The 25,039-nt window shown below is 56.2% G+C and overlaps 4 protein-coding genes across 4 annotated transcripts; 1 reads left to right on the top strand and 3 right to left on the bottom strand.

Moving 5' to 3' along the window:
• Positions 1-148: 148 nt before the first annotated feature.
• On the bottom strand, positions 149-3,062 carry CMQ_349 (zinc finger protein atl6; the record flags this gene model as incomplete). Its single annotated transcript, XM_014317428.1, has 4 exons — positions 149-1,073; positions 1,125-1,392; positions 1,466-2,134; positions 2,585-3,062. The coding sequence occupies 4 exons, from the start codon at positions 3,060-3,062 to the stop codon at positions 149-151; spliced, it is 2,340 nt and encodes a 779-aa protein (XP_014172903.1).
• A 4,967-nt stretch (positions 3,063-8,029) lies between these two features.
• CMQ_650 (anaphase-promoting complex subunit) lies at positions 8,030-11,141 on the bottom strand (the record flags this gene model as incomplete). The annotated part of the gene is made up of 2 exons (XM_014317729.1): positions 8,030-11,012; positions 11,095-11,141. The coding sequence occupies 2 exons, from the start codon at positions 11,139-11,141 to the stop codon at positions 8,030-8,032; spliced, it is 3,030 nt and encodes a 1,009-aa protein (XP_014173204.1).
• A 2,169-nt stretch (positions 11,142-13,310) lies between these two features.
• On the top strand, positions 13,311-13,739 carry CMQ_845 (uncharacterized protein; the record flags this gene model as incomplete). Its single annotated transcript, XM_014317924.1, has 1 exon — positions 13,311-13,739. The coding sequence occupies one exon, from the start codon at positions 13,311-13,313 to the stop codon at positions 13,737-13,739; it is 429 nt and encodes a 142-aa protein (XP_014173399.1).
• Positions 13,740-14,693: 954 nt separating this feature from the next.
• CMQ_1257 (uncharacterized protein) lies at positions 14,694-16,415 on the bottom strand (the record flags this gene model as incomplete). The annotated part of the gene is made up of 4 exons (XM_014318336.1): positions 14,694-15,120; positions 15,179-15,851; positions 15,952-16,022; positions 16,246-16,415. 4 exons carry the CDS (start codon positions 16,413-16,415, stop codon positions 14,694-14,696), a joined length of 1,341 nt encoding a protein of 446 aa, XP_014173811.1.
• Between the last annotated feature and the right edge of the window lie 8,624 nt (positions 16,416-25,039).

The raw sequence follows: 25,039 nt of genomic DNA, 5'->3' as shown, positions 1-25,039 counted from the left end.
GCACCATTGTGCAGAAACATTTCCCAGGGACACGTGAAAACTGTTGGCGTAAATAGGAGGTTTGAAGGGGGTTGGCTGGGGTTCTAAAAATGCACAAAAAAAAACAAGCAGTCAAATGAGCATCTTCTCATTGTGACCGCAGGACTGCTCACGGCCCCCAACCGGCAGTGCTGTTCGGAAAACTGCTATCTTGCAAGTTCGATAACGGTGCCGGGCCCGAAAGCCGGTTCGGCATATCCAGCCTGGATATCGGCGGCAGCGACTGGTGCTGCGGCAAAGACACCGGGCTCAGTGGGAGGTTGTGTGGCGGTTCAAGGGACGGCATCGGCGGCGGCGGAATCGCCGAGAGAAGATGTGGTCGCCCCTCACCCGCGCCTGGTGGCGGAGGTAGCGTTGGTGCCTGTGAGTGCCCAAAGGATGTGTTGGCCTCGCCACTCCCAGGCCCATACATCGATGCCGGATACGAGGGAAAACTCATGCGATTCCCCACTCCCGGAACGGGTCCAGACCCGTTCCCCGTTGCATAATTTTGCATGTAGTGCGGTACTTGAGGCATGTGGAAAGTACCTTGGGAAGGAGGCCCAAAGTGAGAGTAGCCCTGGGGCTGCCACGTGTAGTTGAGGTGTGCTTGGTACGGCAGGAGGCAGCGTTCACGGGCCTGCTGTGTCGGTGCCGGTAACGGGTGTGGAATCTGCATCGACTGTATCGGCTGCTGCGGCAATGGCTGCGGAGGTGGCCGAAGCATTGTTGGCATCGGCGGTATCGGCGGCGTGGCCTGGTGCTGTGTCGGTGCAGGCCGAGATGATGTTTGGCCAGTGGCCGGTCCAGCTGCGGCTGTCGACTGTGGGCTGTCCGACATGCCAAACGGTCTGGCCGTGGATGTGCGAAAGGTCCCGTGACGAGCACGTGTCCGCCGTTGACCTTCATTAAACTCCTCCGGTGGTGCTCTTCGGTCGCCAAGCCCAAACGGCCGTCCCTGCCCGCTACTGCCAGGGCCTGGCGATATCAGGTCCTGCATAGCCGCCTCGCGGTCATGCAGCATTCTTGCATATGCTTGGCTGCTGGCGATGATGCTGCCTGGGTTAGTAGAGAACTAGACAACGCTTGGAATGAAGATGTCCTACCTTTGAGGGTTCATAGGCATCGAAACACCACGGCGGCTCGCCTGCAGGTGCTGGACTCTCATAAACTGCTGCAATGCGCTCTGGGTGTATTGCATCACCGGCTCTGACGGTACCTTGTCACGGCAATATGGACAGCTGTCCGACTCCTCAAACCACTTCTTGATGCAGTGATCACCAAACACGTGCTTGCATTTCGGCAGCTGCAGGGGCGCCTCGTTGATCCCTTCCGGGCTGGGAACCCCAAAGTCATTGTAGCATATGATGCAGGCTAGACGGGGAGAAGGGATTTGTTAGCGGTCTTGGCGATTACATGGAGTTATGTGCATACGTGTCTTGCTTACTCCTTTCTGTCGATGAGAGCGACTCGATTTCGACACAGACAAGCGAAGCAATCGCGCTCTTTGAGGCGATGCGCTTGTTGGCCACCGCACCACGAAGCACTTGCCGCGCCCGAATCCCGCTTCCGGGAAAGACGCTGTTTGGAGGAGCCGTCGCCGCCATGTTTCCATCCAGGTGATCAATGAAATGGTGGAGCGCCTGCTGCTCGTCACTGATCGAGTCCATATCGTCGTCACTATCCAAGTCAGACGCTCGTGCGTTTCCACCGCTGCTACCGTGTCCGGCCCTCCGATGTCTCGGGGGGGTTCTGCTCCTCCGCTCGAGGAGGGACGCTGCCGATGCCGTCGGCACAGCAACAGTCGACCCGGATGGGGACGTCGATTGGGCCGACTCCAGTCGGCCGGTCGCAGAGTTTCTACTATTATCGCGCCCCGCCCGCTGACTAGACGTGTCCCAAAAGGCCCGGTCAAGGGTGGTATGGGACAGAACAGGAGGGTCGTCCAAATTAGCTGCAGATGCAAATTGTGCGGTTGCTGCCGACCGCCCTGGAGATCGTGTCTGGTCGGATGCTTGGCTCCTGTCGGAAACGGAAGATCCGGGAGACGACGACCTATGGGACGGCGAAGGACTACTTTGGAACTCAGTCTGTAGCAGCGACTGTACATCCTGGGCTAGCGGGGCGTTCAGAATAGACGAGACTCGTGGTAGTTGAATGCCCGGTTGGAACGGAGCAGAACCTGCCCGTAGCCGCTGGTCTTGCCGGTGTTCTTGTTCCTGGCGTTGTTGCTCCTCCCGGTACTCCTGCTGTCCCTCATCCTGCTGCTGTCGCTGCTGTCGCTGCTGTCGCTGCTGTCGCTGCTGTCGCTGCTGCTGCTGCTGCTGCTCTATTTGTTCTCGCTGCACTTGTTGCCCTTGTGTCTGATACCTATGTCCCTGCTCTGGTGCGTGCTGTTCCTGTCCGGCTCTCATGCCGACGGCGTTTCCCCCGTACGTGCTGGTTGTCGAGTTGTTGGAACTGAAAGTCCAAATGCCTGTAGAGGGGGGAGGTACCAGCTGATGCCGGTATTGCTGCTGTTGTTGTTGTTGCTGTTGCTGCTGCTGCTGCTGCCGTTCGCCAAAACCTCCTAAACGCCTTTCCCAATCGATCTGGTTGTCGGCAGACTCTCCCGCATTCCGCCCGCTGCCGGCGTCCCCCGGAAGTCCGCTAGATCGGGTAGGTGAGATATCCGGAATCGCAGGTCGTGCCGGAGTGAGAGAGGGTGGTTGCAGGCCAAAGGTCATAGCTCGGCTTTGCGATTGGCGGTGAAACTCATCTGGCTGCGGTCGGTCCGCTTGTTCCTGTGGCTGCGGCATCATGTAGAAGGGGGTAGGGTTGTAGCGAGAAGAGTTCCCGTATGGATTTTGCAGCGGCTGGCGGAAGCCGGACCACGGCTGGCGGCCGGGCGAGAACTGCAGCGGGTCGTATAGATTGCTGTTCGTCATAGTCTGGCTCGGGTTCGGCAAGAGATAAGGGCATCGCGGAATTGGGCGGGCCTCTGCCATAGAGGACGGTGGCTGGGCGCCGGGCGGAATGTGCATGTCATAATCCATCTCGTCCATAGCACCGAGCTGGGCGGACTGAAGCTACGGGAAATAGGGTGATGAGGCCAGGGAATGCCCGTTGTGCGAGCGATATGACGAGGACGTGGTGGATTGGGGCGACTTCGGAGTTGAAATATGGTGGGGCGTCACTTCCCACTCGCTCCAGCGAAGTCCGGTCAAAGCGTCCCGGATCGGCGGCGAAATTGCGTCGTGACAGAGAATCGAAACCGGATAGAGTGGTGAGGAAGTGGTTGAAGTGTGAAGAGTAGAGGGGAAAAGGGAGAAAGGGAGAGAGCGGGAAAGAGAGAGAGCGGGAAGACGAAGAGGAGCGGGTGCGTGGGACTTTATGGCTTTGGCAAGGTTGGTCGGGCAAACAGCCAGGAAGGCAATAGCGGAGGGGGCGAAGACCGAGTGTACAAGTAAGGCAGACGAGAATTTAAGTGGTTCCTGTGCAATGCACGAGTAAACGGGTGTGTCAAGGCCAGAGCAAGTGAATGGGGAAGGAAAGGAAGGCCCTCAACAAGGAAAGCCAAGCAAGCGGGCAAGCGACCTATGTTATGTGGCGGGAGGGGTTCCGTTTTCCAAAGCCAGGGTCGTAGGCAGGGATGGTGAAGAAAATGACGGTGGGAGGGGTTTCGGAGCGGTGGTTGGGGAGGGGGCCATGTATTTTCTGGAGCCGTCAGGTTCTGGATGATGATCGATGCACGGGGCGACACCCGGCAGAGCGAGTCGGAGAGAGTACAGAGCGAGTACAGGAGATGCGTGGCTGCCGAGAGGGCCAACCGATCAGAGGCAAGCGGCAAACAGTCGACGGCACGCAGAGGAGAGGGGGAGTTCCGGATGAGGCGATGGGCGAGGAAAGAGCACGAGAAGGAAGCAGCAAGGAGGACACACGAGAGGGCGAACAACAGGCAAGGTACCATCAGGAAGGACAGTGCACAGGTATCCGCGGTCTCGATATAATATTGCAGCAGCGTTATCAGTGATAGGCAGCTCTTTTTTTGCATGGAAGGATAATGTGCGATGACGATTTGGCTGGTCCCAAAGGCAGGGCGGTCCACTTTGTCGCCGATGGATAGACGAGTGAGCGAGCGAGCGAGCGAGAGAGAGGGTATTGGATGAAGACGGCCGTTGGATGGCGGGCGGCCTGGGACAGAGAGTAAGCTTGGCTGTCCTTGGTGGAAAACGCATGGATTGATTGGAGGGATCTGGAGCAGCTTACTCTTTGCTTTCCTTGCTTTTGCCCTTTTTATTACTTTTTGCCTGTTTCCTGGTCGTTTAGGTCGTCTCTTTCTGCCGCTGCTGCTCTTTTGCTCTTTTGCTTGCTCGCTCCTTTTCCCGGTCTTCTTTGTCTCCCTTGAGGTACTCAGCCTGTGGTAATCCGCGGACGGGCTTAATAGACACACTCCCCGGCGAGTTGCCATGCCTGTGACGCCGCCACGCCGTGCGTTTCTGTGGCCGCTCTGCACTGGTCGAGAGGGTCGAGAGCGAATGGGGGGTGCGATTGGCAGTGGGGAATGCGTGGATTAATCGACCACCGAATGGCCTGGCAAAAGTCGACTCAGACACGTCGTATAAGAAGTCACAAAGTGGCTAGCCGGGCTTGGAGCAAACACAAGGCGAAAGAGCTGCTAGCTCCATATGGGAGCACCAGCGAGCGACTCGCTCTGGCCTGTTCTTTCGCTCTGCTTTGGCGGGCTTGGTCTGGCTTGGTTTCTTTTTCGGTGCTGTTCGCTTGCCTCGTCACTCATCGGCGTACTTGTCTCGCACGGACTTCTGCACCCTTGGCCGGAAAGAGAGAGCGCGGACTGCAGGACAAGACTGCACTCCTGGTTCTACGGCTCTGCTCGCGGACGTGTTGCCGCAGCCTCTTTCGCGCCTTCCGTTTGTGCGCCGTGCTGATCTCTTGTGCATCGCGCCTTCTTTTCCGACCAGCCAGCCCCGTCTTTCCGTTTGCGGCACGGCCTCGCGCTGCGGTAAGATTAAATGGGGAGCGGCAGCGACAGCGACGAAATGACGGCGGCCGAAAGGGGCGCTTTTCGCCATGCCCACCACATTCTCCCATTTCCCGGCTCTGACCCCTCTCTCATTTGCTGGTCCTGCTCGCGGCTGTTACGAGAAATGGGCCCCGTGTGTCTTTCTGTCCTCCATGTGCAGCAGGGGGTGAGATGCTTTTTGCTAAGGGTAATATAAGGCGCTCTCCGAGGCGCAGAACGGCAAGTCGTACGGCATTGGGAGGCATCTTCTTCACGTTCCAGCAGCCCGACAGCACATGCATGATAAGACCCACCCGAAAGAGCTGCTCTACGGTGCAAAGTCTCGTAACTTACAAAGGCGTACGAGCAATACGGGGTACTTTCGCACTTGTGGCAGATGAGGCAATCAGCAGTTGCTCACCTGATGCATTTTCTAGCGTTTATGCCTGCTTAGGACAGTGAGCCGCGAGCAGGGGCTCCACCGAGCGAACAGGCGCAACTTGCTGTTCATGCTTGACCCTGGCCAGGCCGGTGGGCGGCGCCGGCTACGGCGGCGGTCGTGCCTGTTGTTGTCACGGCGGCGACGGCGGACGAAGAAGAGCGTCGGCCAGGCCGACTTGGAGGAATGTCGACCAGTCACCGCCCGGCAGGCCGTCGTCTTGCGAGCGGAGCTAGCCTTGGTTGCTGTGTGAAGGCGAATGCGTGCATATGTGTGCATCTGCATATTGCATTACTCCATGCTCGTAAGCCGAGCAGCCGGCGGCAACCGGAGGCTTTTCCTGGTTCTTACAATGTCGTGAGAGGTGCGAGTGGCAACGGAGAAGGGGGTCCCGGCTCTCAATGAGATAAGTGTACCTTACTATGTATCTTACGAGTTTGGTCGTGTGCGCAAATAATAAATAATGAGAAAATAAAAAGAGAAATTATTACAATCAAATAAGAATAGAAGACGGAGGGGAAAAAAAAACAATAATAAAAACAGGGCGGTGCATAAAGCCAAACGTCTCAACTCCATTCCGTTTCTGCAGAAGACGACAGGCCCCTCTCCCAGTGCTTTCTGCGCGCTGGAACCGCTGTGGCCCCCTCCTTGCATTCAGGCCCAGGCGCACTGGTGTCTGCAAATCAAACGAGCCTGTTACGTCACACTGAGGCCCATCTGGCCGCCGCCATTACGCTTCTCGTAGTTTTCAATAGACCGTCCGTGTCGGGTTGGCGTCAGAGCCAGCTCCAATTTTGCCCTCTGCCCTCCTGTTCGAGGGCGCCAACAGGCTAAAAATGCTCGGCGTCAGCGCTGTCGTGTTCCGTGTTCCGTGTTCCGTGTTCCGTGCCTGCCTAGCTGTGTTTGATCGTGAGGGCGTCTGCTCCTTCCTCCCTGCACTCGTACTATGTACGGAGTACTCGCAGGTCGTGCTCCCTGGCTCTTTCCTTCTTTCCTCGTCCCCTGTTCCCCGTCACCCTCCTCTCCTCTCTTCGTCTCCCCTTGTCTCCATCTTGTCTGTCTCTCGCGTACGGAGTACTCGCTCTATTTTCCTCCTAGCCCATCTACTAGCACCACGTCTAACTTCTGCGTCATGGAACCAGAAACCCAACATTCGGCTGGACGCCAGGACTAACTCGTCAGTCTGGTTGGCTCGTTGGCAGGCTCCCCTTCCCTTTCCGATCGGACGCCCATGTCTCGCTTCTCTTTCGCTCCTCTTGCCTTCAGCTCGTGCCGAATGCTAGAGCATAGACATGCAACCACTAAAACATCCTTGTCATCGCAAAGCCCGCCGCACCACCCCTCCTTTGGGCAGTGGTCCGGCCTGCGACGGCAGACGGCAGACGGCCAAAAGACATTTGGCTGGCGCAGCTCAGAGATTTGTTGGCGGCTGGTTTTGCTCACCGAGTAACGCCTAACTCATGCAGCTGGGCTGTGGCTGCTTTTGCTCATGGCCAATCCACCGGATGAAAAAGAAAGAAGTAGCCGTGTGCGATCGATCGATTGTCTGATGCCTGCCTGCTTGACCTGTCTGACTGTCTGCTTGCTTGTCTGCCTGCCTGCTTGCTTGCTCTCTTCCCTATATTGGCAGATACTTCTGGCTGACTGCATTGTCCGTACCATACATCGTACGCCCATTGCTGACACTTGTGAGAAATACTGGCGGTGTGACCTTTCTCGCAAAGAAATGAAGTGCCCCCTTTTTTTTGGCACCCCCATCGGGTCGGCTTCTTGACGGACTGTGGACCCAGCCGGTGCAGCCCTCACATCCGGTCATGTTTCTTGCCTCCGCGAAACAGGCCAGCCTGTCTATCGGCATGCAACTACAGATGTACGCACCAGAATGGGCGCCACCCTCTATATCTTTTTGCCAAGCGACTTCTACGCCCAGCACTCTGCACGCATGCTTGTATATGTGCCCATCTGCGCCATCTGCTGATCCTCACTTCTACGAGCACGGAGCATTCTGTCCATTGCCACCGGTTGGCTTCAATCGGCAACCAACACTGCAATTTGGAAGAAGCCGGCTACCATTGGCTGCTGCGTCGTCTCATCCTTCCAATCCCGTTCATCCTATCATAAGAAGCAAGGGCCAACACCGACCAAACGAGGGAAATGGGAAAATTTACGAAAGGACGAATCACCCGTTCCGTCACCCTGCATCCAGAAAGGGGCGACAATATCGGAAAGACCCTGTTACATAGTATTGCTCCCAGCAAGTCGTATGCCCTTCTTTGTTCATGATCCTTGCCGTCCGCCAGCGAACGATGCAACATCCGGATGCGTTAATGCAAGACAGAACTGGCAAAGGAAGGTTGAGGCTGTGCCATCCGTCACTCAGCACTCTCTGCCACCTGGCTCCATCCATCTCTGATCTAATGTGCACCAGCCGGTCAGCATCCGTGTTCTCTGTACACTTGTCGCTTCGTAATCGGCTGTCCGTCCGAGACGTGTATTGATCTCTCTGGTTTAATTATGTTATGCTTGTTCCCGACTCTGTTGCACTACAGGCTCTTCGCCTGCGGCCTGGCCTATTTCTTGACCAGCCGATATTTGCCTCCAATGACCTCGAGCTCGCCGTCCATGACCTTCTCGCCCAGAAACTCCAGAAGTTCCTCGTTGCTCCACGGGAAGCCTTCAGCCATCAGCATCTTCATCATCATGGCGATCTGGGCCAGAGGCATCGACGCCGCGCTGTTGGTCAGCATTCCCACGATAAATTGCCAGTATACTGTGCGCTGTGCGTCGTCTGCCCGCGCCTGGCGGCTGCTGCTGCTGTTGTCAGCGTCGGTTGTCGGGGCCGATGCAAAGCCCATCGTCGCCGCTGCCGCTTCTTCCTCCTCTTCCTCCTCATCCTGGCCGAGGCGCTCTACCACAACATATGTGTCTGGACGGCCGCTGCTGCCACCGCCGGCGTCGTGTCGCAGCACTCCCTGCTGTTGCCAGAATGCCAGTGCCGTCTCGACCAGGTCCTCGTCTGCCTGCAGCATGTCGACGAGCTCTGAGACGGATCGCCGCACCGGTGTCGCCGGCAGGCTGTCGCTCGTGGGCTCTTGCTGGAATGCGTAGATCACCGTGGCCTCGTATGTCTTGCACTCGACAGAAACGGTGCGGTCGGCCAGTTCGAGCTCGACGCTGGCTCGACCCAGCTGGTTCAGCCATGCCAGCTTACGGCTGGACTTTCGCGTCTCGTAGCCGGACTCGTAGCGTTTCTGCATATCGGCCACCGGTCTCGGCAGCAAAAAGTGTTCCCGGTCGAGGCCTGGCCAGTAGAGCCTCGAGAGGATCTTGGCCTGGTACTGAACATCTTCGTCATGCTGCTGTTTCTGCTGCTGGCGTGACCAAGGGCTCAACAGCGGGTTTTGACCCTGGCTATGGTCCTGTTGTCGCAGCAGCTGGTGTATGAGGGCGTCGAGCCGGTTCGAGTCCTGGATGTCACGGATCATGACCTCGCAGTTCTGCATGGAGCCCTCGCCGAACCGTTTCTTGAGCAGGTTGAGCACCTTGACCTCCTTGGCAAAGACGGCCTGCGACGAGAGCAGGCGCTCGGCGATGATGTTCTGGAACTCTTTGGTGAAGGCCTCTCTAGAGCCGAGGGCGTTGATCAGCGTGCCGATGACGTCCTCCGACTTGGGCCGCCGGTAGTTGGTCCCGGCATCGATGGGATCAGGCACCCAGTCCATGTCGTCCCAGTCCAGCTCCTCCTCGTCAATGTGTCGTCGGCGCTGCTGTGAAGGGTCGTTCAGGATGGAGGCCAGCTCGACCAGCTTTCCGCTGGTCGTGCCAGTGGCCGTAGCTGCAGCAACTCGCTCGGCAACCGTAGCAGTCGTGGCCACATCCTCGTCAGGTTCGGCCAGCAGGCCGTCGACCACGATGCGCACCGCGTCATCCCTCTGGCAGATGTACATCTGCAGCTGGCCGACGACAGAGCTCAGCAGCACGTTGGACGGGTCGAGAGCGTGAAAGGTCCGGATCATGGCAATGTAGGTCTGTAGGATTTCCAACGTCGAGCAGGCCGGGATGAGGAGCTGTTTGCGCAGCGAGGCCGTAAAGGCAACGATGAGCTGCGACCGTCGCTGCGGCGTGGTCACGGTGACGCGCAGATCCACCAGGCCGCCTCTGCTGTGCGGCCAGTGCAGCACAATGTCAAAGAGTTCCGCCATACGCAGCGCAGAGAGCCGGCCCAGCGCGACCTCCTTCCACTTGGCCACATCGGAGAGCGAGACGGTGTCGCGCTGGTCGCGACCGACACGGTCGAGGACCTCGTGTGCCAGCCGAGCAAAGTGCTTCTCGATCCAGTCGTGCAGCGTGGCAATGTTTGTCGACGGAGGCCCGCCGGCTCGCGAGAGGCGGGACCTTCGTCGTATGGCCGCATCCTTTTCCGTGGTGACAGCAGCATCAGCATCGGCCGTTGGGTCAGTCCAGCGCCCGGCAAACGACTGGCCGATAAAGCTGATCATGTGGCAGTCCATGGTCTCAGCAAAGAGGATCTGGAAGCTCCGGCCAGCCAGGCCGACGTCGTGCAGCGAGGCGAGCATCTCGTGCATCCGCTGGCGCAGCGTCCGGACCTCCGTGTCATCTTCTGCCGGCGGCTTAGGCTGGGGTAGCGAGCCAGCCATATGCCCGCGCCAGCTCGTCGACTTGCTGACTGTGCTGTCTGCAGATCGCTCCGGACTCGAGCTCACACCGAGAAGAGCGCCCGTGATGCGCGTCATGATGATGCGAATCGAGACCATCAAGCCTTGTGGGGCTGAGTTGGCCACGAGGGCGTGGACATCCTGTCGGAACCGGGAAATGACCATGTCGGTGTTGTTTTTCTTGTTGTTGTCACTGTCGTCGCCGGAATCAGATGCAAGGCCACGGACAATCAGCATCAGGCCGTAAAAGTACAGTCGAGAGGCAGCCTCGAGGGTGCGGACGCTGTGCTGCACAACGGCCATGTGGTCGTCGTAGTAGTGGTCCCCGCTGCCGCTGCCGTCATCCTGTCTGCCCGACAGCTCACTCTCGGTGCAGGCAGACAGCAGGGGCAACACATGCTGCGCATAGTGGCGGTGGACCTGCTGCGTGTGCCAGGAGAGCAGGTCCTGCGTCTGGGTGGCACGCGGGAGCAGCGTGTCAGCGTGCAGAACGAGGCGCAGTGCCTGACGGAAGTGGTCCTCGGCCGCGGCCGTGCCCGGCGACTCCGGCTGTGATTCGGGCGCCAGCGTGCCAAACGAGTCTTCCATGGCTGCACCCAGAGGCAGGGCAATGCGCGCTGAAACGACTTGCCAGGCGCGGTCGAAGCTGGCCTGGTCATCGTCTGCAGTACCGCCCACGTCGGACAGGATCAGGTCGTCGTTTTCCTGTGTCCGTGACGAAACGGCCGCGGCCGCTACAGAGCCAGCGAGCGGCGTCACATCCGGCGTCGGCTGCAAGGCATCTGTCCGGAAAACTGATCTGAAGATGCGCCACTTCTGGGCCTCCCAGTCCGACAGTGGCAGCGGCAGCTCCTCAAGAAGATGACCGCCGTGTGCGCTGTCGCTTTTGATACTGTGTCAGCTACCACGTTCATTTAAGCGGGAAAAGAACGGTTAAGAAGGCTTCATGCTGTTCCCACCTCAGAGCTTCATCCAGAGTATCATAGTTCCACTTCACGTCGGCCATGATAAGCGAAGCTACCGGAGTACCACTTCCAGGCACACCTCTTACAGTAGCACGACTAGGACACAGAAATGTAACACCCGGGCGTCGTCTTGCGGCCTGCCACGCCTTCGGGGCGAGTTTACAAACGAGAAGCAGCAGCTAGCGCCCTGATAGCCGCATTACCTGGCCTGCAGGTCCTTTCGTTCGGCCCCTCTTATAGTTCAGGTCCGGTTTGACGCAGGGGTCTTGTTGTCTTGCCACTCTGCCGTCTGCCGCATATATCTTGCTTTTTTTGGCTTGAAATGAGGCGGTGATGTTGGACGAGGAAAGTTGAAGGCGCGATTGTGATTGGATGGCAGCGTATCGTCATTGTGGCTTTGCTGTGGCGGAACGCGTCCAATGATGTTTGGGGAAGGCACGTCCCGTAAGCGCAAGCGCCTGTCATATCCACCGTTTGTCGCACTGCCATTGGCCGGGCTTCGTTCAGGCTACGCGTCTAATATCGAAAACGACACAAGGAATGGCTTCACAACTCGACAACCCAAACGCGGCACACCCATCCAGAAGGTGCATGCACGTGCAGCTGGACAGGAGACTCAGTCGTCCTAGTGATTGGGTCTCAGGCCATGAGTCGTCATCATCGCATGTTGTTCCCGATTGTGCGCACACGGACGGACCACTGAATAAGGTGTACGACGTCACTCCTTCAGCGGCACGAAGTAGGCATGGCAGGGTGGCAGCGCGACAGCAAAGCGACGTGGTAGCGTTGTAGCGAGATAGTGCGGTAACGTGGTAGCGTAGCAGTAGGCCGAACTAGCACCTGATAGCGATCAATAGTGGGCGTTGTGGGCCGTCCGAAGCCTGTAAGGCCTGTGAAGCCTGTCGAAGGCTGTACTTTATTTGGCTGACATCGTAAGTTCGGTGGCCTGGGCCCTGGATGGGATCACAAGACATTAGCCACGGCCGGACAAGGGCAGCTGCAGAGTCGAGATCTAATGCAAGAGAGATTTGCGAAAAGTCTGGACCATCATGGGACGCGGAACGAAGTGCTACATACTATTGAGCAGGGAAGATGGCCGGAGAAGATACCGAGCACCACCGACGACCGTAAGATACAATGCGCGCACCACTTTGCCCTTGTCATTTCTGCACCCTACACTTGATACACGCCATCTCCACGAAAGGCCCCCAAATGCAACTCTGGACGTTTCGATAGGCAGACTCGCTCAGCCAGGCCGTCGACCAGCAGACAAGCCGGCCCGAGAGAGCCAGGTTTGCCTGCTAGTGCTCGTACGACTGCGTACTTTGGAGCTCACCCCATACTGCAGAGAATATCTAGGATATCCCTTGCATGCACGGGCCAGAAGGATGGGATGCCGTATTTGTGCTCGCACTCCGTGAAATAGCACACATTCGCAATTTACCATGCTCGATTCGGAAACAAACACAGGCGGCCCAAGCCCCGATGCATGGCTGAGAATGGAGTACGGAGTATCGTGGACTGGACGGTGGAATCTGGGACCCGGATGCCGAAGTCATTTACACTACGGAGTACCTGCATCATAATCGTGTGCACAATATTACGTACCTCGTACTAGTACTCCGTACTCGTAGTCTCACAATCATCCCCATCATTACAGTGTAACCGAACAGTGCTAAAGGGTGTCTGTGTCTCCTGAAACGGTGGCATTTGTCAGGTGCAAGCAGATTGGCATTCCCCCCTATCGATATTTGATCCGACCGGTGAACGAGAAATGGTGCTTCTGCAGGAACCCAAAACGAGCGAGATAGTGTGATACGTGATAATAGCAGTTACTAATGAATGGCAGAATGGGATGCGTTTTCTTGGTTCATCTTAGCTTCATTATGACGAGTATTACGTTCGCACCGTAGCTCCTTTCGGCTCCGACAGAAAAGAAGTACACCCCGAGTGGTGTTCATAGATGGAAAGTGGGGCTATAAGAGGTCGGGAGGGCGGCACCACAGCGGCACCATACAGGGGCTTGCCAGCTTAGCGTATAGGCTAGGGCATTTTGGAGGAGGACCGGGGCGGTGGTTGCTGATTCCTTCCCCCAATAAACATTTAAAATAGTAGAAGGAAAAATACAATAATACAAGAATGGACAAAAGAGAGACGGAAGAAAAGAAAGAAGCCCGGAGACAGAGAAAAACAGGCTAGAACGGCCACGGATGAACAGCGCGCCCGCTTTGCTTCGCAGCGGCTGCATCCTCGATGAGGCAAGGGCCCCAACTGTGGATGCTGATCATCTTGGCGCTTTCTGCTTCTCCGGCCGTCTCGAGGCGAGATTGACGCTGGGGGTCCGTCATGCATCACTCTCACCGAACGCCCTGCACATGTCCCTTGCCCAAACACCACCGGCCAGAGCGCAACCACGGTTCTTTTCGACCATTCCGTTCTATCCCCGGGGCCGTAGTATGGAGAACAAAGAGGCGGCTGCCATCACTTACGTAGCATACACAAAGTACCGGCGCATTGCTCTGTTCATCCTACTCCGAAGGCTGCCACCACGGGGACAAGCCTTGTCAGAAGGGCGGGCCGAGATGCTCGGTCACTCCGAGATCCTCCCAGCTCGACCCCATAGCAAGTTGGGGCAATAGCTTGTGACCGGGAAAGGAAGGAGGCAGAACATTAGGGAAAATAGGATCAGAAAGCAGGATGGCTTGCAGACGGCTCAGTAAGATGTCGGCATGCCCGACAGGCGATCTAGCCGCCGTTATCAGTACGGGAGACGATGTGCTGTTTGTTGTCGTCCAACGGCCCATCTCCACAGCTTGCGCCTTGCCATCCTGAGAGCGGTTCAGCATTACATCAGGTGTCACTATTTCAGTCCCATTAGCGTCCGATGCTCCCCTGATTGGGCCTGTCGCATGTCTTAACCATTCTGCTTTAAATTGCGCTACTCTACTCCGTTTGCCCTGCCTGTATTCTAGTGTGCAGGGCTGTAGAACAGCAGAGGGGAAACCCGTACCAGACGTGGTCCGTAGCAGCTCATTCTCGAAAAACACCAGCCAGGATGCAACATAGAACTCCAACAGAAAGAATAGACCACGGAAGGAAGACCTCCGCTTTTCTAATAGCCGAAAATGGGCACAAAAGTAAGGATAGCAGAATCAAAGGCATGAAGAACAAGAAAGTTCCTAGGTATACAAGAACAATTCCGCAATGCAAAGAAACCCAGCAAATGTGACAAAACACTTTAGCAGCCTCCAACACTGGAGAGAAAAGCACATCACCTTGTTAAATCAGTAGCGTAAAAATGAGGGAAGGACCGTGCCGGAGGACAAAGTCAGGTGAATAGAAAGAAATGAAAAGTAAACAAAAAAAAATCGACAGTATATCCGCAAGTCGTGAATCCCTTTCGTAAAACCGATATCCACGTTGCCATAGAGCCCAAATTAAACTCCAGCCAGAAACCAAAAATAGTAGTGAAATCCCAATGCGAATGTCCGTTTTGTATACCTTTTTGTTGCTTGTATAGCCGCTCCAGACAGGCCCTCCCTCTTCGTGCGGGCTCCGTAACCCGTGCTGACTTCGTCCGTATATCCTCCGTTTCAAGAGTTGCGCCGCGGCTTGCACTTGTCGTGTGCCAGATGGCCATTGCGTGCAGTTGTTCTCGTAAACTCAGCACCACAGTTGGGGCACACTGCCTTGGCCGCCTGTCCCGATTTTTCTCGCTGGTGTCTCAGTAGGTTGCTGAAAGTCGAGAACTGTCGTCCATTGCATCCGTGCTCCCAGCACTGCGGCTTCGGCCGGCTCTGAACCACTCGCACTCCGGGCGGCACGGTCTCATTCTGACGAGGGATGTGCGTGTTGCCGTGCATCGGCATCGGCTGCGTGTACTGTCCGAACGATGCAGGGTGTTGGTGCTGCGGCTGTTGTGGCTGCTGCTGCATCGGTCCTGTACTGAGGAGGGCGTTTGGCGGCTGTGGAGGCGGTGACATGTGGTACATCATGTTCGTCTGGTCTTGCATAGATCGTCTATAGCACAGTGTCAGAAGTAACCTCGTTTCATAACGGCCTAGACAAGATAGCATACGGGAACTGAGAATGAACGGAGGCCGGCGCTGTGTGGGCGTATCCCACTTCCGAGTAGTACGGATGGTCGTCGTAAGTGCTGGAGAACAGACCCTGGCCTGTGTGGCCGTGCATCGGAGGAGAGTAAGGGGCAGTCGCCAGGTAAGCGGAAGCGATGCTGCCAGACGGTCCGGTCGTGACTGGCTCCGAGACCAGCGAGATCTGGGATGCAGAGGCCGACACGTAGGCAACAGGCATCGCGGAGGCAGATGGTGCCGAAGTCAGGTCTGCCATGGTGACAGATGGAGAGTGGATGAACGAGGCGGGAGAAGATGCTCCAAGCGCAGGTGTGCGAATCGAGATGGACGAGACAGAGGACTGCGAAGAGTCCGGGATGAAAGCTCCGTCGATGCTGTGGTTGTCGTGGCTGCTGGTCGTATAAGAGGCGACTGCGTCGATCCCCAGAATACCAGAGTCGGACAGCTCGTTGCTTCCGGCCCTTTTACGGCAGGCAAGCTTCGATTCTCGGCGAGCCTGGTCGCGCTGGCGCTTGATCTCGCGCTGCTGCGTTGTCAGGATCACAGAGTAGTGAGGGGGGCTCGCTGTAACCGATCTTGAGCCGGTCGGAGGCGACAGGCTGACGTCAGAGGCGTATGGGCCGAGATCAGGACATGGTCTGTTGCTCGTTTCAATGGCTAATCGTGCTCCTGTTAGTACGCGTGCCTTCTTCGGGAAGAGGATGTTCCATTTTGTCTCGTTCTTGCCAGCGCGCCTCGCTCGAATGCTCTCTCATACCTGGCCACGTAGAGTAGGTCGATCTGTTGCCCATACCGAATACAGGGTCAAATTGGAGAGCAACTGCGGTACTGCAGAGGAAAGTGTTCTGTAAGTAGAGAGCTCACAAGGGACCGCGTGAAGGACAGGAGGGCAAGGTTCAGCATACCTCATAGTCGCTGCATCCGAGGGGGGGGGGGCGATATCAAAGGTGATGAGGCAGGTGCCGAAAAGAGGAGAGGCAGAGGAGACGACGGTGGGTGTGGCTCTGAAAGCTGAAGACTCTCGAAATCGCCGAGCGTTTCGGCGACGCACCAATTGGCAAGCAGCTGCTCGCCAAAAAGAAACGATGCTGGCTCCGAGAGGCAGGAAGACTCCGATGATTGCGCAGCCGAGAAGGAAGGTTTGCTTTCGGCGATCCTGGATTTGGTACTTTGTGAGTGCACGTTCTTCACCTGTAGATCGTCGGGAAAAAACGAAGCCATCGTGGCAAGATTGGGGTGAAAAATTCCGAGCATTTAAGGGAAAAAAGAAAGGAAAGAGAAGAAATTAAAACGAAGGAGGGGAAAGACGGAAGACAAAAGGGACAGAGAAACGGTTGTCCAAGGTCACATACGAGATGCTGGTCCTCTCCTTGTCGGATGTTCGAGCTCGTAGACGTAGACAGGAGGAGGCAGTCTAAGGTTGGTCTAGAGTCTTTTTGACTGACGGACGGGAGACGAGAAGCAGGAGATGCTGCTGTATATAAGGACAGGAGGACGGACGAGGAGGGGGTGTAAGATGGGTTGAAGTATTTCAAAGAAGAGTGGGATGTTAGATCCGATACAGAGACAAGTTGAATGGGGAGATGATGTGCAACTGGGGAGATCAGGCAGACACAAGAGGCGAGGGGCAACTTTAAATCTATCTTTGGCAATGAAGATGGGAATTTCGAAGTTGTGAGGTTCTCAGCCTCAATCAAAAGACCCTAGAGGGGCAGGCATGGATGGGTTTTTAAATTTCTCGAAAAAGCGGCGGTACAAGTGTGGAACCGTAGCCGGGACGGAACCGACAGAAGGTGCCTTTTCTAGAGCCAGTGGTTGATGGGGATAGGACGAGTGCATGTGCAAGACGATGCCGGCTTCTCCGTTTAGCGGTGAAAATAAAAACAACAGAGGAAATATAAGGGCTGAAACACGAAAGTTAGAGCTGAATCCGTACGAGTACTCGTAGAGACAGAGGGCAAAAATGGTCTGATGATGGAGAGTACTATGTAGAAGGCAGAGATTGGAGGACGGGGAGAGGCCAGAGCGTGTAAGTGAAGCGGAACGCGTCAGAGGTACAAACTATGTAGTACTTGCGCTGTGGGCAGGGGACGGCAGCAGCAATATGCCAGTGAGCGATGGGCAAAGGGTGGGTAGGGCCAACTAATTGCATGTGTACGAGTTCTCGCAGACACAAGAAGGGGGGGTGGGGGGTGAATTTAGAGGAAAGAGAAACAACAGGGGGCGGGAGGCTAGGGCTGGTTAGTTGCTATTGCCAAAGGCCTACAAGGGTATAGGGTGTGAGGTAGAGGGGGGTACGTGCTATATATTCCGGCATGCAGGGGCGGCATAGACGCATATAGATCATGCTGCGGATAGAATCGGTGGACTCATCTTCTGCCAGCTGGCGGACACGGGTGTAAGCTGTTCAAATCATGAGAGACGGGATAAGCAGACCAAGGATGGCAGACAAACAATCAAACAGGTTTAGGGAGCACAGCAGCCAAAGCCCGAGATGTAGGCAGAAGCCGGATTCCAGATAAGGGCATGAGTGTTCTGTCGTGCAAGGCCAAGCACGTCTGTCATCCGGACAGCGAAAGAGCGAAAGATGCTGGAAAGGAGAGGGGTATGGCACGTGTGGCGCTGGCAAGACAAGGGGTGCTTTCATTTGTGGGGAGCTTGAGTCCAGCTTGCTAGCCAGCGCCTATTCGATCGACTTGGGCCAATGGCCATAGCTGATGCCGGGCTTCGTTGTATGTCTGCCTGCTTGCTGCTTGCACGCCTGATCGGTTCATTGCCTGCCTGCATGTCCGTATGACTAGACCGCCGACCTGGTCTCTGTGTCTGGCTGCAGAGATCTCGGCGAAGCGCCCATGCGCTCGAGGCTGGGCGGTGCTTCCCGGCCGCGAGGCATACCGAGAGGATGCCCTGCGGGAGCAACCGAGCAAGCAGTCAAGGCACAGAGGAAGCGCAAAGGGACCGGTATCATACGGTCCCACTTGGCAGGGCAAGGAAGTTTGTTTCTTTTTTTGTCCCACCTGACAGAATTGCAAGGACAGGCCCGAGCCAATTGGAGGGGGGCGGGGGGGACAGATCAATGGCAATCAAAAGGGGAGAGAAATACGACGTGGTATACGGGGATTGTGACAGCAGTGGAGGAGGCTGGTGGAGGTTGGTGGAGGTCGATGTTGTCGTGATGGTTCTGCTGAGAGCAACGCGGCAATTGGGAAACAGGCGCGCTTGAGGCAAAGGGTGTCTACGGGGGACTGGCAGCGGGCAGGAGCTCCGTAGTCCATACGTTTGAGGCAACATGGCAGCATGGCAACATGGCAACATGGCCATCGTACCTGCCATTCTTGCCAGCTGGCGCCTGCCCTGCCGCCGTTGACAGGCAGTCGGCCGGCTCACGCTAGCGCCATATGCTTAACGGGGCTGTTTGCTGCCTGTTTTCGAGCGCTCGGCTTGCAAGTATGCCTTGCCGGCGTGTGGACCCGGAGAAATGACTCCTCCGACCACCGCCACGCGCTCTGGCTTTATTTCCGGCGGGGACTTTCCTGCTATAGATAAACAGCCCACTACTCCGTAAGAGAGCGACAGAGCAATAGAGCGACACAGCAGTGCTAGCGTGTTTGACGTGCGGAAGTTTGGGGGTTGCAGGGAATGAAAGGGTCGCTGTGTCTAGCGAAAACGGGCCTGGGCGAGAGGTCGAGCCCTGCCGGATATCGGTGTGGGACGGAGACATTCTCATACGATCAACGTGCAAAATGAGTGGCCGGAATGCTATTAAACATCTAATAAACTTGGGCGGAAAATTAAATAGGAAAAAAAAAAAATTACAGGTCGTGTTGAAGAAGCCGAAAACGTGCAGCAGCCCACTCCTAGGCGGGGTAGCAATGATTACACGAGATCAAGATCGAGAGAGACAGTTAAGTCTTTATGCTGACTCTTTGCTGACTCGCCTTGGTCGGGCCTGCGGAAGATGCCCTTGGGACAAGGCCAGCAAGCAACGAGCGGTCCAGTTAGCCGACCGTTTGCAATCGAATGTTACTAGCAAGTGGATACGGCAGGCTAACAGAAAAAAATAAAGAAAAAACCGACACCCCCAGAAAACAAGCTCTTGTACATATTGCGACGTAGTGATGGCAGCCCGTCAAGAAGCCAAACCGCCAGGAAAGAACGAGAGCAAAAAAAAAAAAAAGTACGCAACTGAAGTCAGGGAAACAAGGGACCAGCCTGAAGGAGCACAATCCTTGTCTAGCGGCCAGCAAAAGAGAGGGGTCGTAATGAATGGGCAAAAGAAAAAGAAAAAAAATAGACAACATGAGAGAGGACAACAGATTCGACCAAACCGTTTCCCAATTGGGGCATATCTTTCAAGGGCTCGTGGCTTGGTTTTATGCTCGCTCGTAAACAAGATAAAATGCAACATGCGTTAGGCGCCCCTCTCTTCTTTGACTGGCCCGCAGAGCTCGACATACGAATGTCTTACATGGAGCAGACGGCCTAGCGCATCAAGGGAGCTCTTCCATCCGTCGTAGTATCTGCAACGATGATGGGACGAGCCAGTACCGAGAGCGAAGGAGTTAGCTGGCCAGATGGCCAGATGGCAAGATACATAGTATCTTGCTCCGTACATGTGTGTGTGGTATAACGGTCTGCCCCTCCCCCGACTGACGTTGCCTTTTCCTGTCTGGGGCGCGACACTTGCCAGCGCCGTAGTCGCAGCGTGCTTTTGCCCTGCTGTGGCGGTGGACGATTACGCTTTCCGGATTTAGTTCCGGTCGTGCTTGGCCGGTTGGCACGAGCGTCTACCTACGGAGTAGTACGCGCACCTATTCCGTCTGCGTGGTGGGATAATACGAGCTGTCTTACGGAGTACGTCGCAGTGTCTCCATCACTGCCTCTGTCACCCACGACGCAGGGGAAGCGAGAAACAGGAAAAATACTACTGATCGCCTGCTGGCCTGCAGATGCACCCTGAACCGTGAGATCCAGGCAGATTACGGAGTATCTTACAAAGCAACAACAGTCCGGGGGCCTGGATGGGGTCTTTGGGCCCTAGAGTCCTGGAGCCCGGGAGCCTTAGACCCTGGAACCCTGGGGCCTTTTGCGTACTACGTCGTATGTAACACTCACGTAAGCCCGCTTTCTTGACCGGCCTGTCCACTTTCTTCTCCTCACGCCCCCCCCGAGTCTCCACTGGGCCCACTGAGCCAAATATCGCACGTCGGGAGCTCCACCAAGCTGAGCTGGTTGTAAGATACATACGGAGTAGTATCTTACATACCACATAACACAGTAGCATGTATGTATCTTACTCTGCATCTGGCCCGTGCTCTTTGTCTAAGACAGCCCTTGTCTGCTGTCATGCTCACGCCCGCATCGTCGTCATCTTCGTCATCTCTTTTGACTGCAGGTCGTGTCGGGCTGTGAGTCGTCTGCGAGTCGTCTCCTCTTCAGGCTGTCAACCGGATGGTCATATGTAGCCTTGCGCGGTTTACCTCTGCTGCGAGCGACTCCGAGCTCGTACTCCGTGCTCGCACACCCCTCGGCCTGCTCCACATGTCTCCTCCCATCTGCTTCCCACATACCTGCTTCACCGGCCTCGTAGATTCTGACGCACCCAGGCCCGGTCTCACAGGACAGAACACCTACATAGTAACTGGCCGCCTCCCATGTTAGTGTGGCTGTTGCCTGGCCAAGCCACAATACATAGTAGGATACAGAACTACGGCAGCCGCGACCCGGAACAGCGGGGCAAGGCTTTTTCGCCCTCGGGCTACATGGTATGGCCTTTGGGTCTTTTGCGAGCATGTCCTAATCTTCCCCCTTCTCGTGCCTGTCCTGCTACATATGTAGTACGTTGCTCTGCGCAGTCAATTAGGCTAGCGTACGGAGCACGCAACATTCCGGGCCAAGCATCATGTAATCCGAGCTAGCCTGCGCTCTAACTGAGCCGTGTGGACAAAATACGCATACAACAGGCGAGGTCAGTGCCGTAGAAAGACGACAAGCCACAAGCAAGGAGGCATATAATAGCAACAAGGGGAAAACGGCATTGGCAGAAAAGCACGGGCGCCATGAATCCGTCTTCCAACAGCACAAGCTGTTGCACATGCACACAATACATACTACGTACATATGCGCATGGCACGGGCGCCTATTCCATCCAATAGTGGACAAGGTGGGCGAGGAAGAGGGGGTGTGATAACATAGCTCTGGATTCAAAGAAATCTGCTCAGGCGGATGGACATGCGAGTATTTCTCGTAAGATACGAGAGAGCACACGAGGACGGTGTCGTTTCATCGAGCGCCCGTCTAGGCCATGCATGCATCGGCGACGTTGAGGTAGTGTCCTGTGGTCTGAATGGACCAGCAACAAGATTGACAGACCGTACGTTTGTTCTTACTGGACGGCTCCGAAATAAAACAGGGGGGCGCAAAATAATGGCAGGGATCGCCGGGGCTGAGGGGGGGGAGGGACACTACGCGGAGCAGGCAGCATCTTACGACGAGCACCGGGAGGCGGTGGGCAGTAAATGCCTCTGTCCTGCCTCTGGCATCGTGGACGTGCGCTCGCCTGTCTCTGTTCGGGGCGGCTTCGCGAGGGCAGACCCGCTCCGGGTCGTTTTCGGCATAGCGAGCTTGAGCCGAGTCGAGTGCGCACAAAGTGACCGAGGACAGAGGACAGAGGAGGAAGCGAAGAGTCGGTCTGCATGCATCCGTGTTGGGGGCCAAAAGGCTACTGAGGTGAAAACAGCGCAGCGGCGCAGTTTTGCAGCAGTCGTGTGCACACAACTGGCCAGAAGTCCGCCAAGAGCGGCTAGGGAGAAATCCGGGCAGAAAAGACCGAGGAGGGGAGAAGAGGCCATCGTCAGATCACCCGGCTCGCTGGCCGTCTTCCGTCTTATTTTTTGTTTTCTACCATTCATTTCCTAGGTCGCCGAAGACGCACTGCCCTTGTCCGACCAGGGCACGGTCATGGACAACGCATCTGCATTTGGGGGCCAAAATGGATGGCATGCTGATGGCAGATGATTACGACAACCGGCTTCTGCACCGGCTTCTGCTGTGTCGGTTTGTCCGACGTTCTCTCCCGCTCTGCTTCTTCTCGACAGGCCGGCCGTTTGCAACGACGGGATTTGGTCAAACTGACCGTGATCGTTAACTCGTCTTCCTTGGATCGCGTCATTCCAAGCCATGGCGCCGTTGCACGGCATCACCAGGGGTGGATACGTGGAAAGGGCTGCTGCTTCGGCTTCGGCTTCTTCTGCAGCAGCTGTTGGTTTAGGTCCAGCGCCCTGGCCCTGCCGAAGGCCGAGCAGTCCCCTAAACTTTTGCTCCCGTTCGCTTCCAAGATGCGCAAAGATCTAAAAAAGTACCAGGCAACAACCAACGACGGGTTGCGACCAATTGTATTGCTGCGAAAGGCTGCTCGATTGACGACAGATACCACCCCCCCTCTCACCCCTCTCTCCCCGTCACGTAGGGCTGGAGTGACACTGATCGGCGGGGAGGCGAGAGGGAAGGATTCCGAATGCGTACCTAGGGCCAGTCAGAAAGGTCGACACGTCCATCCTCCCGCGTGCAGAGCGCGGTCGCGCAGCATCGACTTGGGCCAGCGACCAAGGGGGAAAAGAGCCGTTCGATCCAGACAAATGTCTCGAATAGGGGGATGCCAGCCCGGAAATAAAGAGGGTGTCGAGCATCCTCTTGGTCCTTGGGCTCTCTCCCTTCTTCGGCTATGCCCGATCTCGAGAAGCGGCCGAGTATGCCTCGCGCTTATGCTGCAGCGTTCCTTCCTCCCCTGGCCCTGGAGCTCTTGCCTTTTCTTTGCTTGACTGACTCTGCCGCAGCTCTAGACCATCCTCTGGCCTGCAGACCGTTGAAGAAGTGGCTCTTCTCCGGATACGAGTCCGGTGGTACAGCCTAAGCAGCATAGCCTCCCATTTGGCCCCTCAAAGTCCTCATCTCGAAAAATACCTACAAATGGGGTCTGACCTCCGCTGCACGGCAGTTATCTTACCACTGCGGACCAGAACAGCTGGCCGGCAATGTGGACGAGCAATGTAGGCAACAAGGCAAAACTAGTGCTGTCTAGTGTGTGCATTCTTGACATGCCAACAGAGGTCTTTCCTTGCTTCTTCTCGCCCTTTCTTCCTCGCTCGCCCTCGCAGTCTGTGGCCCCGTAAGGCTGGCCCATCAGCCGCTCTGCACTAAGCTCTCCGGCCATCCAGCCATGGGCAGATAAAATTGGAGACCGATTGGCGATGCCTCGGCAGAAGCGGAAAGCTCCCAAAACGGGCATCTGCTCCGTCGACCGGGACCGCTAATTGTTCCCGAATCTGGCGAAGTCTGCGAGTCTGGGTTTGCCTCTGCATCTGCGGCAATCAAACCAGCCCCGCCCCAACGCAATCCAGCCAGAAATCGGCCTTTTGCTGTGCAGCCAGCTCGAGCCTCGTTCGCTTGCTCGTTTTCTTGCTTGGCACCGGACCGGTCCTGTTCGTATCTTGCGGTCTATGGCAATCTTCTACTTTGCAAGTGTAGCAAATTAAATCGTAGTACGTCTTGGGAAGCGAGCGCTTCCGGAACCAACGCGTACGCTCCGCCTGCAGACACGTCGACAATTTCTGTGCTCTGAGCGCCGAACAGACCACCTGCTCTCAGCTTCGCTGTCGATCATGAGGCTGTAATTGTGGTTTCACCCATTTTCGTTTGGGGTCAAACATGTGGCGCAGGGAAAAAAGCCGGCCGCTGATTGGCTGCGGTCTATTTTTGTCGAGGCCCAAGCTTCGAGGATCAAGGCCAAAAACGATGCTCCTCCGTCCCAGCACGTTGAGCCTTGTTCTTGTGGGTCCTGCCATACATTTTCGGCAGCCCACCGGGACCGAGGTTAACGTACGATTCCGGCTATCAGAGATACTGCGGTGTACGGAGGAATCACAGTATAGAGATAGGGAGAAAACTAGAAAGATACATGACAAAAAAATAGAGAAAAATAGAGAGAAAAAAGAAACAATGAACGCGCTACGGGCCCATGTGCAATTGAAGGGAGCGACAATGGGCAATCAGCAGATGCCGGTCAGTTGCTGCTGGTCGTGATCAGGACAGACTAGAATCACCGTTTCAGTTTCAGCACGCCGTGTGACTTGTCTGTCAGAGCGCAGACCAAACAGTAAGCAGACAGTAGCTGCGCATTCGTTCGTAGGCTCGCACACAGAGTCGTCAGCATCCTGTGCTACTCGCCGTTCACGTCTAGCGGGCGACGTCGTTCTTGGACCGGCATTGCCATGTCGTAATCGTTTTGTAGAGATGGCCACATGACGAGAACTGCTCGTTTTCGGCATTGCCTGCACCCATCGGGATGGCTACCGGTTGTGGATTGCGTACTGCGGCTTGCGTATGGAGGCTGATGGAGGCTGTCCTCCTCCTTTCTGCATGTCGGCAGGCCATGTTGTGCGAGTTCGCTGGAAGTCTATCCAGACACGCACGCAGGCTCACGCGCATGAATCGCATTCGCTCTGTGCCACGACCTCGGAAGCACAAACCGACCGGAGAGGAAGCAAGGGACAGAGTCAGAACGAGCATCGTCGCCGAATGCTCTCTGACCTATGGCCTCTGGTTTCAGTTTCATGCTTCCTGGCTTTGTGTCTCATACACACAGGCCTGGCCAGCCATCGCTCTGCTTTTCTCGTCCATCTTGTTCTGTTCCACTTGGGCACTACTATTTTCGTCTCTCGCCCTGTTTCGACGATTTCTCCGAAGCCGTTCTCGGTCGGACAGAGAGAAAGCGACACGTGGAGGGAGGTCGCGCATAGAGCTCGAGAATGGGAAAATCGTGGTCATGCGGCCCAGATGTGGAGAGT

Source organism: Grosmannia clavigera (assembly GCF_000143105.1).
Source record: "Grosmannia clavigera kw1407 unplaced genomic scaffold GCSC_140, whole genome shotgun sequence".
NCBI lineage: Eukaryota > Fungi > Ascomycota > Sordariomycetes > Ophiostomatales > Ophiostomataceae > Leptographium > Leptographium clavigerum.
Note: the sequence above shows the minus strand (reverse complement) of the source record. Positions and strands in the feature narration are given on the sequence as shown.